This window comes from Astyanax mexicanus, chromosome 9 (genome assembly GCF_023375975.1).
Source record: "Astyanax mexicanus isolate ESR-SI-001 chromosome 9, AstMex3_surface, whole genome shotgun sequence".
In the NCBI taxonomy this organism is placed as follows: Eukaryota; Metazoa; Chordata; class Actinopteri; order Characiformes; family Acestrorhamphidae; genus Astyanax; species Astyanax mexicanus.
This window is the reverse complement of record NC_064416.1, coordinates 18,149,757-18,163,408: the sequence shown is the minus strand read 5'-3', so window position 1 is coordinate 18,163,408 and position 13,652 is coordinate 18,149,757. Positions and strand designations below refer to the sequence as shown.

General features: G+C 39.0%; 1 protein-coding gene across 3 annotated transcripts in view; it reads left to right on the top strand.

Annotated features, from left to right (window-relative positions):
- bicd1a (bicaudal D homolog 1a) overlaps positions 1–13,652 on the top strand; it is a 59,765-nt gene that overhangs the window by 36,556 nt on the left and 9,557 nt on the right. For all 3 annotated transcript variants that reach the window (XM_022679610.2, XM_022679611.2, XM_022679612.2), the window contains exons 4-8: positions 1,017–1,169; positions 2,008–2,484; positions 10,498–11,616; positions 12,060–12,211; positions 12,941–13,151. In XM_022679610.2, the coding sequence (XP_022535331.1) occupies positions 1,017–1,169; positions 2,008–2,484; positions 10,498–11,616; positions 12,060–12,211; positions 12,941–13,151 (2,112 nt within the window). The remainder of the gene's footprint in view (positions 1–1,016; positions 1,170–2,007; positions 2,485–10,497; positions 11,617–12,059; positions 12,212–12,940; positions 13,152–13,652) is intronic.

Genomic DNA, 13,652 nt, shown 5'->3' with positions numbered 1-13,652 from the left:
TCATTTAAGTGCATTTTCCTTGAGGTAAGCTCACAAAGGTTTAAAGAGTTGATTTTTGTTTTTCATGGACATTCCTGTGCACTCTGTTTCTACTTAATCTTTGATTCCTGACTTCAATAAATAAACACATAGCTTGATTTCCTCTTCAATAAACCAACATCCCTACTCCCTCATTACAATAGTTGTGAGACTCTGTTGAGAAGTATGCATCATTGCTGGAACAGATGCTGTTTTCCACAGTCTTTCCCACTGAGTCTTTCTATGCTGCCCCAGTTGCAAGTTAATGTGCACTGTTGCACACATGTAATAAATGCCATTCATTTGTAATTGGTTTGGGCAGCAGAGTCCCCTAGCGCCACTACTGTCAAAACTACTATGGAAAACGTGACTGGGTGTAAATACACTTACCATTGCAGTGCCAGTCCCATTTTTGTGTGTGTTGTCAGCTCCAAAATGCACAATTTGTTGTCATGTGTCCAGAAGGCCCGGTGTCATGGTGTGGGATGCAGTTTTGTACAATGCCAGGTCCCCTTTGGTCTTCATTACAGACACTTTGGCCACCCAAAGTTACGTTAATGCGGTCCTGCAGCCAGTGGCCCTACCTTTTCTGAAGCTCTTCCAATTTGACTGTGCTTATCCACATACTGATGCTGCCTCAAGAGCCTACCTCAAAGACACATATTTTGCCCAGCAACATTGAAAGACCTACATAGAATGGATTACCGCAGGACACCATTAAGAACCTCCTACAACCTACAACTCCATTTCGAGACATCTGACGTGTTGCATTACACATTCGTTATCTTCTATTTCTGTACCTGTAGCCTAATAAATATGACCAGGAGTTGCCCAAATCAGTCAACCTTCTCGTAATCTTCTTTACGAATAGCATTAAAATCTTACACTTTTTGATGATACTCTAGGTGTAAAATTGAATGTATCTGTTTTTTCCAGCTTCTCTCTCTACCCTCTCTCATTGTTCTTTTCTGGCCTTCTTTTTTTTCTCTCTGCTGCAGAGTAATGAAATGCTGGAGCTGCAGAAGAGCAGGATGAGGGAGGAAATCAAGGAGTACAAGTTCAGAGAGGCCAGGTTACTGCAGGACTACACCGAGCTGGAGGAGGAGAACATCACTCTGCAGAAGCTGGTGTCCACACTCAAGCAGAATCAGGTAAACACACACACACTTACACTAATCATTATACACAATGTAATGGTAGCAATACATGTTTATTTTGTCTTGCAGAATCACTTTTTTAAATTTTTAGTACACTGATATGCCAAATATCATGGGACGTTATATTGTCGCTGTCCTATGAAAAACATTTATCTCCATTTTTGTCCATTTTTAGTTTACTACATAATTTGAACAGACAAACTGTCCCTTACACTGTGCCACGGAACAATATAAACTCTTAAAAATTACCTGAAATAAACTCTTTTTACATTGACTTCCATTGAAAATGTACAAGTTTTTTTCTCTCTCCTGTAAAGTTGCTGTTTTGGAGAAAAGTGTTTTTCATTGGACAGCTTTTATTGTGTCCCATTACTTTTGCCATTTCTCATAACATGTGGGATATGCATGTGGGGCCTCCTGCATTGAATGTGAGTGTAATTTCTGCCAGAGTCACTTGTCTGTTTGCATGGATAATTCTAACTAAGATGCCACTCGTCCCGATCATTATGACTCACTCTGCTGCCTAATGTGGGTGGTAATGCCTTATAAGGCAGTGTTCAAGCTCACTTACAAGATATCACCTCACAACTTATACAGGTTTATGCATTTTCATGACTTTTGGCATGTCATTGTATGTCATTAATGTTGAGAAAACTCTTGTCTGTTTCTTTAGCAAAGCTACCTTAGAAATGTATTACGAATGTTGACGATTATGCACATTTCATGTCTGCATTCTATTTATGATTTATGCATAAGGTATCCAATATTAAAACCTACTACTCCATTAAACACTTTCTCATTTCTTTCCCCCAACTTCTTCTTCTGTCCACAGGTCGAGTATGAGGGTCTAAAGCATGAGATCAAAGTACTGGAGGAGGAAACAGTTCTGTTAAACAGCCAGTTAGAGGATGCATTGCGTTTGAAAGACATCTCTGAAGGCCAGCTGGAGGAAGCCCTGGATGCCCTAAAGAGTGAGAGGGAGCAGAAGAACAACCTAAGAAAAGAACTAGCCCACCACATCAGCCTGAATGACTGTGTATATGGAGCCAGCACACACATAACCATCTCTGCAGTGGAAGGATTCAAGTTTGCGGAGGAGGCCACCACTAACAGCACCTCTGCCACTGGTTCCAGTCCCAATAATGAGGACAGTAACAGGTGTAATGGGTGTAACGGCCATGGGCCAAAGATGAATGGTGACTACCACCGACCTGGAGGGAGAAAGGGCGAGGTTCTGCATCCCGTGTCTGATCTGTTTAGTGAACTCAACCTGTCTGAAATCCAGAAGCTAAAACAGCAACTCTACCAGGTAAGGTACAAGTAGAAAGATCTAAAAAGAGCATTTTCTTAACATAAAGGTACTTTTAGTCTTTAGGTAGAGTACACACAGATTACTGATTAAGCCCCTTTCCAAGCACTGATATCTGCAGCTTATCATTAAAAAAGGTGACACTACTGCTAGGGAGGAAAGAGACTTCTTCGCTTCTTCTAAAGTGTAACCTTGGCTGCTGGTTTTGTTAGGTAGTAATCAGTTTGATACTTAAGCACTAAATCTAGCCACTTCCCATAAGCTCTAGTGATATCTCCTATAGCTTTATTGATAAGTCTAGAAGCTTTATTGATAATTTCTACAGCTCTAGTGATATCTTCTACAGCTTTATTGATAACTCCAGAAGCTTTAATTATAACTTCTACAGCTCTAGTACTGATAACATCTAAAGCTCTAGTAATCTCTTCTACAGTTTTATTGATAACTCCAGAAGCTTTATTTATAACGTCTACAGCTCTAGTACTGATAAATTCTAAAGCTCTAGTGATCTCTTCTACAGTTTTATTGATAACTTTAGAAGCTTTATTGATAACTTCTACAGCTCTATTGACAACTTCTACAGCTCTAGTGAGAAGTTCTACTGAAGTACTGACAACTTCTACAGCTCTATTGACAAATTATAGAGCTCTGAATAGCTCCCATTATATTATTAACAACTCTGATGATTATAACTCTATAGACCACTGACGTCGTGTCGTCATTTTGCAGCCGGCGCCATGTTGTTTATGCCCATATTTGGGGTTCTGTGTCTAAGAGGTTCAGGCCTATGAAAAATTTGAATGGGTTTTTCAAAAACTCGCCTCTATCATTTTCCTAAATATCACTGGATCATCTGAATTTTGGGATTGTTTAATGGTGGTAATTAAAAAAATGCTAGCTTTAAGCTAATGCTTAATTGACACCAGTATGAGATTTAGTAATTATTTAGGGTCATTAGTTCATACTAATTACAACACACCTGACCCAAATAGTCAACTAACAACTAACTAATCAACTAACTATCTGCCCTTGCTGAGACAAGCTTGTGTGATACAGCAGGAAAACTAGCAGGACAGTTTACTCCAGAAACACAGAGCTAACCCAGCTAATTTAAGAGCCATAGTCTAAAATACTTAATGTAAAAAAGCTTAATGTGTGTTTTTTTTTCACTGAAACCTGTTATAAGGACAAATCTTAACGTGGCTTAATGTACTAAACAATGAGCCAAAAACACCAAGCATCTCTAATTTATTTTACTGCATAGTAATGACAGTAAATAGTAAAACGTGTTATAGCATTTAAAGCTGGTTCTTGGGGTAATTCTTTGCTGCTGGGTTAGTGTTTTCCTGCTTTAACTCCCAGTTCCCCTCAATGAGGGCATTTAATTTATTAGTTGGATCAGCTGGGTTTAATATGCTGTAAACATACGGCCAGAGTTCACTGGTGTTGCGCCGAAAAGAGTCCCTTGCCGATCTCTGCAGCTGCGCTGGGAGGTCAAATCACTCCGCTGTAGCATTAGCTTAAAGCTAGCATTTTTCTCATTACGACTCTTAAACGATCTCAAAATGCAGAGGATCCAGTGACGTTTAGGAGTAAAATGTAAATAGAATAAAACATACAGGGTTCTGAACATATTTATTTACCACAGAATGTGATTGAAAAGCCCATTCATTTTCCTCATAGGGAAAAAACCCTTAGACATGGAAGCCACAGAATGACAGTCTTACTACTTACAAAAGACTTACAAAAGACACAGTTATAACCTTAACCACTCTAATAATAGGTTTAACACCTCTAGTAAAACAGCTCTGGTTCTATCCTACAAGGCTCTCTTGTCAAATTATACACCCCTAGTAGTAACTTAAGCAGCTCCAGTGGTAAATTTAGCAGCTCTACTGGTAGCTTCAATAGCTCAAGTGCTTACTTGTCTGTGGTTTATACTTATAAAGAACCTTCTACGAGATTTCTTAGTCCTTTTTCATTTAAGGGGTTAATTATGATGCCAACAATATCCAGATACATTCAGATCTCTAATTTTGGCTATGGCTGCAGGGTGACAGCCATCACTGATGGACTGCAAGCTGAAGCTAGCAGTTTAGGTGGTCATTTGTCTTGCAGGAGCCTCATCAGCACCGATGATATATGCTTGTTGCTGTGCAGTGCTACAGTCACTCTGTTTGTGTTAGAGTCTGGAGGTTCTGGTGTCACACCAAAAACACACAGTCCAGTTTCCCTACAAATTTCATCCCTTCAGTGTGTTAATCAGCATTTTGAGCTGGCTTCCTTTTACTGACAGACAGAAAGCTTGTCACTCCCTGTTGCTTCTAGTCTGGGCGCTGTAGGCATTCGACCGACAGACCAGCTGTTCGTCTGGTTGAGGGAAAAGAATAATGAGACTCCCCCTGTCGAAACAGAGAGTAATCCACATGGCCTACAAGTTCATTCATCTGCCAACACCAGTGTCTTTGTAGCTCAAAATCAGCTCATAACTGCATTCTGGGCATGCAGTATTAATTAATTAATAGCTGAGCATTGGGCATTGGGGGTGGGTATCGCCACTGATTACCCAGTTCGATTTGATTCAGATTCACAAAGTCCCGATTCGATTAAAAAACGATTCAATTAGGGAAATTTTCCTCCGTTTAAAGAGCCTCTTCCCCTGTCCGGTAATCCCGTTCATCTCTGGGGACAAAATAATCTGAATTAGTAACAAAGTCAAAGTCAAAGTCAAAGTGGTTTTTATTGTCATTTCAGCTATATACAGAGTACACAGTGAAACGAAACAACGTTCCTCCAAGGAACATGGTGCACATAAACACAGTGTAGACAGAACAATAGTGCAACGGTACAAAAGTGCAGACAGACAATACAACACCATACAGACAAAGAATAATAAATAACAAGACAGTGTGCAAATTTTGCAGTGTGCAAAAAGGACCAGGTGAGGTAGTAATTACTCTATTACACAGTGTGCAATAGAGTCCAGTGAGGTAGTAGGGTTTTTAGTGCTTTCCATTTTCTGGGGTAAGTGGGGTAAGAGTGTGTGTGCATGTACAGAAAAAACATCAGTTCAGTCTCTGCAGTTAAGGAGTCTGATGGCTTGGGGGTAGAAGCTGTTGCAGAATCTGGTCGCGCTGGACCGGATGCTGCGGTACCTTCTTCCCGAAGGCAGGAGGGAGAACAGTTCGTGTGAGCGCTTCATAGAGAACGCAATCATAATTCCACTATTTACACATCAAATCACTCAGTTATTTTAACTGTTTAATCTACAGTTTGTCCGTCTAACAGTTAAAATTTTTACATATATAGAAGAAAATTACAAAATACATTTGTACTTAAACGTCCCCTCTGTGCTGACTCCTGGGCATTGTCAGTCGTGCTCCGGCCATGCTTATCAGAAAAGGTATGGTCTCGCAAGATAAAGCGTAAGGCGTTAAAACTATATATGGGGAAAATGGGCTAATTCTAAGTATCGATTTGGGTTTGTATGAATCGATATCGGATCATTCAAATGAAGATCGATTTGAATCGAAAAATCATTTTTTTTTACACACACCCCTAGTTAACATCATGCCCTCACCTCTAGCAGCTGAGGTTATTCTTTATTGCTCAAACAAGCATCCACACTGAACTCACTCACTTTTTATGAGAATCTGGACCCAGATATCACCATCAGACATATGATTCCATCAGAATAGTCTCACAATTTGCAGAAAGATGTTATATTAATGATATTTGGCAGATGTAGTGGCAGACTTGTTAAAAGATTCTGCCCAAGCATGCTGTGTCTTACTGGATGAGCAACTGAACCCCAGTCTGCTCTGTGGTTAACCACAACACTATGCCAACCCAATACTCTATAAATGATTGTATTCCACCTACATCATGTCTCTCTATATATCTTTTTTAATGTCATACCTGGACACATGCTCAGGTGCACAAACAGTGTCACAGATGTCCTATCTGACATTATTGACTTTGCTGGAATAAGAAAGGCTGCTTTGGTCCACTCTATACATAAAAAAACACTGCTTCATCTAAGCCATTACTGGACCCATCACTCACCCAGGAAACGTAATAGGACTCCACAGTGCCTACTATATCAAAAGAAACGCTATTAGAGAAGATAAAAATCATTTCGTAAACTGAATCTACGTTGTTCATTTTGATGTCTGAGAGATGCAGATATGTGTGGCACTGCTTTAGAAATGTATTGAATTCACCAGATTTTCAGAACTGATGACTGGGACTATCAAGAACAAGACTCATATAGGAAGCCAGGAATAGAATGACTCATTGCAGTTGTCATAAAGTCCTGTTCAGATGGGATTAGTTTTACCTGAGGAGGTGAAGTAATGTATTTTTACCACAGAACTTCTGTAAAAATGTATGACTGCATGAGATAAGACATCTCGGTATAAATGACTGAGATGGGAGTGGCTATTCGATTTACGAACTACCATTATCTCAAATATCATGTGATGAAAACCAACCTTAACATACTTATACTAATAAATGAAATTTTAGTTTGAGCATTAGCAGCTATAGGGTTATAATACATATTTAGATCATAGCTACACTACACAATGTTTTACCTAAAGCTGCAAGAAATGTAGCATCTCTGACTAGTCCTTTAGCTTTTGGATTTGACCCCAAGGTTTGCCACTGATTTAAACATCTTGAGTGGTTCGAGCCATGTACAACAAAACGTCTTGAGTGCCTTCATCAGAAGTTATTTTTACAGCACATTTTTGCACTTTGTAAAAGTGTCAGAAAATTAAGCAATAATAAACAAGAGGGAGTACTATATTGCACTGCCAATATTACTTGTTATAGCATGAACCTCTATTGTATTATTGGGATTATACCACAGTTCCTTTATCACTGTTTATTGAAAGATTTTGAGCAAAAGAGGATGAGAAAATTCGATCTGTTTGGTTTTAAAAACTCAGTGAGTATAAATAGTGCCATTGTTGCTCTTTTTGTAGCTGTGCTGTTTGGCTTGTAAGCGCTGCATTGTTGCTAGGTTACCTGTACATTGCGGTGTAATACATGGAAAGCTTCGGTAACAGTGCATTACCGGCTGATAACGGCACTTATAAAACGCTTCTCAGCCAAACACATTGCAGGTTCAGAAATAACTGTGGTATAATATTTGTTATACATTACCCACTTTCCCATGTAAAACTACTCATGTTCTAATAGGGCTATAGTCAAGCAATTGTCAGGCAGAGTCGGGTAGAATTCCACTGCTGGACAGACAGTATTATTTATATAAAAATACTTGTTACTACAGCCTCATTAGAGCTAGGATCACAAGGTCAGCTTAGGTAATATTGTCTGTGTTCCCTGCAGTGAAGGAAATCTCTCATGTTTGTCAGTGGAGGCCCTGTCAAAATGATTAGCTTTACTAGCACATGCAATTCCACAGCTTCATTGGAAAGCAGGCCCGGGTGTGTTTGTAAATGTGTATGCCACGGGCGTGTTCAGTGGGAGAACGCCGGGGACAAGAATAGAAACTCTGCCAGTGACAACACAGAAACACAGAGAGCATCCTCAGCATAGAGATCAGCTGGCTGTGGATGAATACAGCTGTCTGGAAATGAATAACTAGTATCCTCAGGATGAGGAATGAAATAAATGTGGATATGATTTAATATACAGTAAATAATTTACAGTAAATAAGAAGGTGTTAAATATTTAAGTAGATCAGAATTAATAAAGTATGAGCAGCAATTGTGTTTCTGTGTTTTGTTACATGGCCCATATCCTATATTTTATTGCATTATATACAACCCAAGATCTTAAAACGTTGGGGCAGTATGGCAATTGCCTATAACACATTACAAAAAAATGCTAATAGTAATAGTTCTTCCAAAAAGTAAAATATAATTAGGCACCAAGCAATAAAATGTTACAGGTGTTATTTTGTTAAAATTTATTCTGCAAACACCTCTTAAGTGCGAGAGTACAGAGTCGGCACTGTTCATTTTTTCTTTTTAAAATTCTTCACACATTCTAAATTAAAGGCAAGTCAGCACTGCAGACAGGCCAGGCCCGTACTTGTAAAGGGTGCTGTATGTGGGTTTGCATTGTCTTTTTGAAAATGCATGGCTGTCTCTAGAAAATGTATCATCTACAAGGCAGCATATGTTGCCATGTACTTTTCCTCATTAATGCTGCAACAGCATTTCATAGCCATGTTAATAAGGTCTTATTTAATTGAATATATGCTTGTTTTTACATCACCAATGAAAAATGAAAGCGAATGCATGTTCACATGTTAAAATAGAAAGGCAAACTGTGATAATAAGTAGTTATAGTATAATAAGACATTAAATAAAAGACATTTGTTTCAAGGCTTACCTGTAGGCTTTGTTTATATGTTTCCTTTTTGTTTTGCTGGCTCCCTTCCAGAGAAAGATCGATAGAGTTTCACCATCTCAGCTTCAAACACAGGAGATGGCTGACTCCTCTAATACAATGGCTGACTCCCCTAATACAATCCTCTAATACAATCAGAAAGCAATTAAGCAGCACTTGAGTTCACTTTCAGAAAACACATGCCAAGAGTTGTTCTAACTTTGTGTTGGGGAGGTTGAGAAATTATTACATCTCCATGTACTGTCTGCATGTTGTTTAACATGTAATTGTATTTAATTCAGTTGACATATATGATGTACTCAGTCTTCTTCTGGAACCAGAATTGTTCCTTTCATGGCATTGCTTAAATAACTTTTTGTAGCATCTTAATTTTTTACAAGGAACAATGGTTATACTTAATTTAAGCAAATGTCATTATTAGGAATTTACATTTAGCAACTGAAAATATTCTGTCAAAAATTTCAATAACATTGAATTTCAATAACATTCGGACAAATAATTCATACCTAACAATGAATAGTTTAATTTAAGTTATACTGCAGATATATATTACTTCAGGAGTGATGGCAGGCCCACACTCGGCTCCCCTTTCTTTGCCACACTGTGTATCAGTGTGCTACTACTGTATACACAGTACGGGCAGGGAGTGTAGGAGGGGGTCAGGAAGGAAAATTGAACACTTTACTTAATATGAATTAAATTAAATAAAGGGTTCAGCATCACTGTGTATTTTAATCACACTGTTAAGCACGGTTGAAGTAAATGTATGATTAAAATAGCACAAGTGATACAATTGTATGACAATGTTATGTAATTTGAATTGTGAAAAAAAATGCCACATTTCATAAAAAACTGTGAAAAAACGTGTTCAGTATTTAGCATTTGACTTGTGGCCAAATATTTCATTAGTTTGTTTTGGTTTTGACCAAAATGTTTTATTTCAGTTAATCCATAGTCATTTTCATTGCTAGAATAAAAGTGCCACAGAAATTTCCAGGCAAAAGTGGCTTTATCTCTGTGCGTATTTTACTAAAGTAAAATGTGAATAAAGTAGCACTGTTGAAGTACATTTATGGTTATAACAGCACTAGTGATACAATTGTGTGACAATTTATATATTTTGAATTAAAAAAAAGTGCCACATTTCATGAAAACCTGTGAAAAAATGTTTTCGGTATTTAGTATTTGGCTTGTGGTCAAATATTAAATTTTTTTTTTTTTTTGGTTTTGACCTAAATGTTTCATTTTGGTTCATCCTTAGTCATTATCATTGCTAGTGATAATGACTAAAAAGCGCCACAAAAATATACAACCAAAATAGGCTTTATGATCTAAAATTGGCCTCTGCTAAAGATGACTAACTAACAAAAAACGCGTGCAACACCAGACAGGTGGACCTACACTAGTGGTCTCCAACCTTCTTCCTGCAGATCCCAGGCTAACACAGCACACCTGATCCAATTCACTACTGTCTTTAGAAATGCTGGACTAATTAAATAAGGTGTGTTAATACCTGCAGAAAGGTAGTTCTTCAGGAGAAGGGATGAAGACCACTGATCTATATTCATCAATCTCTCCTATTTTAAGCAACCTTAAAGCATTTTTTTTCTCTCCTTTGCTGTGCACTAGGTGGAGCGAGAAAAGGCGACCCTACTGATTAACCTTCAGGAGTCCCAAACACAGCTGCAACACACTCAAGGTGCCCTAACCGAGCAGCACAAGCGTGTGAACCGCCTTACGGAGCGCGTCAATGCTATGAAACGTCTCTGTAGTGACAAGGAGCTGGATGCAGAGGAGACAGAGAAAGGGGACGGCCCCATGAACGGCTGCCTCGAGAACGATGTTGAAATAAACGGCATTGAGATCCTGGAGTGTAAGTATAAGGTAGCAGTAACCGAGGTCATTGACCTGAAAGCAGAGCTGAAGGCCTTAAAGGAGAAGTACAACCAGTCTGTAGAAAGCCAGTCTGAAGAGCGCAGCCACAGTGAGCAGAAGCTGCAGGCTCTGGATCAACATGCCACATCTCTGGAGAAGGAGTGCCGCGAAAGCCGCGATCGAATCTGCAGCTTGGAGGCAGAGCTTCGGTGCGCAGCGTCTATGACAAACGAGAGTCAAAGCATGCTCAACACCGCTCAAGACGAGCTGGTTACCTTTAGTGAAGAGCTAGCTCAGCTCTACCATCACGTCTGCCTGTGCAACAACGAGACACCCAACCGTGTCATGCTGGACTACTACCGACAGAGTCGAGTGACACGCAGCGGCAGTCTTAAAGGTGGGGATGACCCTAGGGCCTCGCTGTCCCCTCGTCTCGCCCGTCGCCTGGCTGCTATCAACTCTTCAGACCCTTCCAGGAGTCCCCAGGATTCACCTCTAAAAGAGCCCCTTGGGGACAATGGTAAAGGAGAGACAGTCATCCAACAGAGCCCCACTAGATCTCCTTTTGGTTCCCCAGTCAACAGTGCCTCACTATCCAATTCTGTCCCAGAGGCCAACGGAGATCTCCGCAAGGAACCCATGAACATTTACAACCTGAACGCCATTATTCGGGACCAGATCAAACACCTGCAGAAAGCTGTGGACCGCTCACTGCAGTTGTCCAGGCAGAGGGCAGCTGCACGGGAGTTAGCACCCATCTTCGACAAGGACAAGGAGTCCTGCATGGAGGAGATCCTGAAGCTCAAGTCTCTTTTAAGTACCAAGAGGGAACAGATAGCCACTCTGCGTCTTGTTCTTAAGGCCAACAAACAGGTAGGAGGCAGTCTAGACCGTTGCTCAAATAAGCCATTTAAATATAAAGTTTATTTTTAACAGGACAGTTTCTAAATAGTAACAATATGAGTACCTTTTAATGAATTTATTCTATTAAAAATTCTGCATACAAATGCATACGAAATGGCTGTGGTGCCACTATGATTTATCTTAAAATTAGCTTCTTTTTTTACAGTAGTGTAATGTTAAAAAACAAAGTGTTTACATTATGTAGAGTTTTTGCAAATAATAAATTTATATTTTTATATTTTTGCTCTTAAATGTCCTAATGTGTCATCAATATATGTTGCTTTTTTTCTCAGAATGGTGAACGTTTTCAAATACAAATCTAGAAATTCTTAATATATTATTTATGGCAGCACTGTACTATTATAGCTAAATTCCCATGTGCTTGTGTAACATTATTTTTGGTTTCTCCTCAGACTGCAGAGGTAGCCTTGGCTAACCTGAAGAGTAAGTATGAGAATGAGAAGTCCATGGTAACGGAGACAATGATGAAGCTGAGGAATGAGCTCAAGGCTTTGAAAGAGGACGCAGCCACCTTCTCCTCCCTGAGGGCTATGTTTGCCACCAGGTACACTATATTAAAAGCATCAGATATTCACTGTAGCAAATTATTATCAAGATAACAATATAAATTGTCCCGAAATATCAGTTTTATTAATTGTTGCTGAGTTGCACACACAGTTTGTATAATCTCCAAAGGAAGTCCTCAGGCAGCTTTGGGGCCTAAGGTCAGCATGCCCAGTGCCAAAACATCAGCTACAGAGATATAAATCCTCTAGCACTGATCTGTAGTCCAAAGGAATTATGTTGTCGAGAGTGATGGAACACCATTAAATACCTTTGAGATACTTTATCCTTAGATAGATACATTATCGATGCGGAAAGAAAATTTACAATAGGTTGAAATGTCATTTAGGATCCAAAACAAACCATTTAACATCAGGAGCAATCTAATTCTAATAGCAACACTCCGAAAATGTAAAGTAGAGCTTTCTCAAAAGATTAGAAGCAGATTCATCAGAAAATAGAGACAACTTCTTAACAGTTCTCTTTATTTCTAGAAAAATAATGGATAAGCTAAAGTCAAGGCACTTTTGGAAAATATTATTATTTCTATAATTTGCTCACTTAAATAAACTTTTGTACAGAAAAACTCACGTATGCTTTCAGTTTAAAGGGTAGAACACGCAATTAATGGGAGCTAACTAATAAAATAAACCTCAAAAACATGAAACATAAAAAGCATCACTTGTTTGCACTGGCCATTACCTGACTTGATTCTTCTTACTGTCTGCAGGTGTGATGAGTATGTCACTCAGCTGGATGAGATGCAGAGGCAGTTGGCAGCAGCTGAGGATGAGAAAAAGACTCTGAACTCTCTGCTCCGCATGGCCATCCAGCAGAAACTGGCCCTCACACAGCGTCTGGAAGACCTAGAATTTGACCATGAACAGTCACACCGTGGCCGCGGAGGAAAGGTGCCCAAGATAAAGAGCAGCCCTCCAAAAGTAAGTAGCTAAAATGCACTCTCTATTATCCTAGAGCAGGGTGGTCAAACTTGACCACATAAAGGACCATATTACAACATTCTAAATAAGCCAAAACTGCAACAGCAAAATGTAGCCACTTGATGTAGAATTTAAAATAAAACATTAATACTTGTGCAAATAGATATTAAAATATTAGTAGGCTACAATAACTAAAATGAATATTTTGAATGAATTTCCCCACGAGGTGGATCTTAAACATACCAATATTTTTAAACTAGACACCTGTCATCTTTTCTTTGCTGAAATTCATTAATTCTTGGAATCAGTGCTGGGCAGTTTGGCCGATTCTTTCCTGTGTGATGCAGCTGTAGGGTTCTAGCAAGTGACAAACCCGCTAATCTTGTAAATACAGTATTTCTAACAAAATTTGAAGGCAGAATTTGAGACTGAATAGGCACCATGTAGAAGAAAAGACTGGCTTTCCTCTCTTGTGCTTTTTAGTTTTTTTTTCAGGATGTT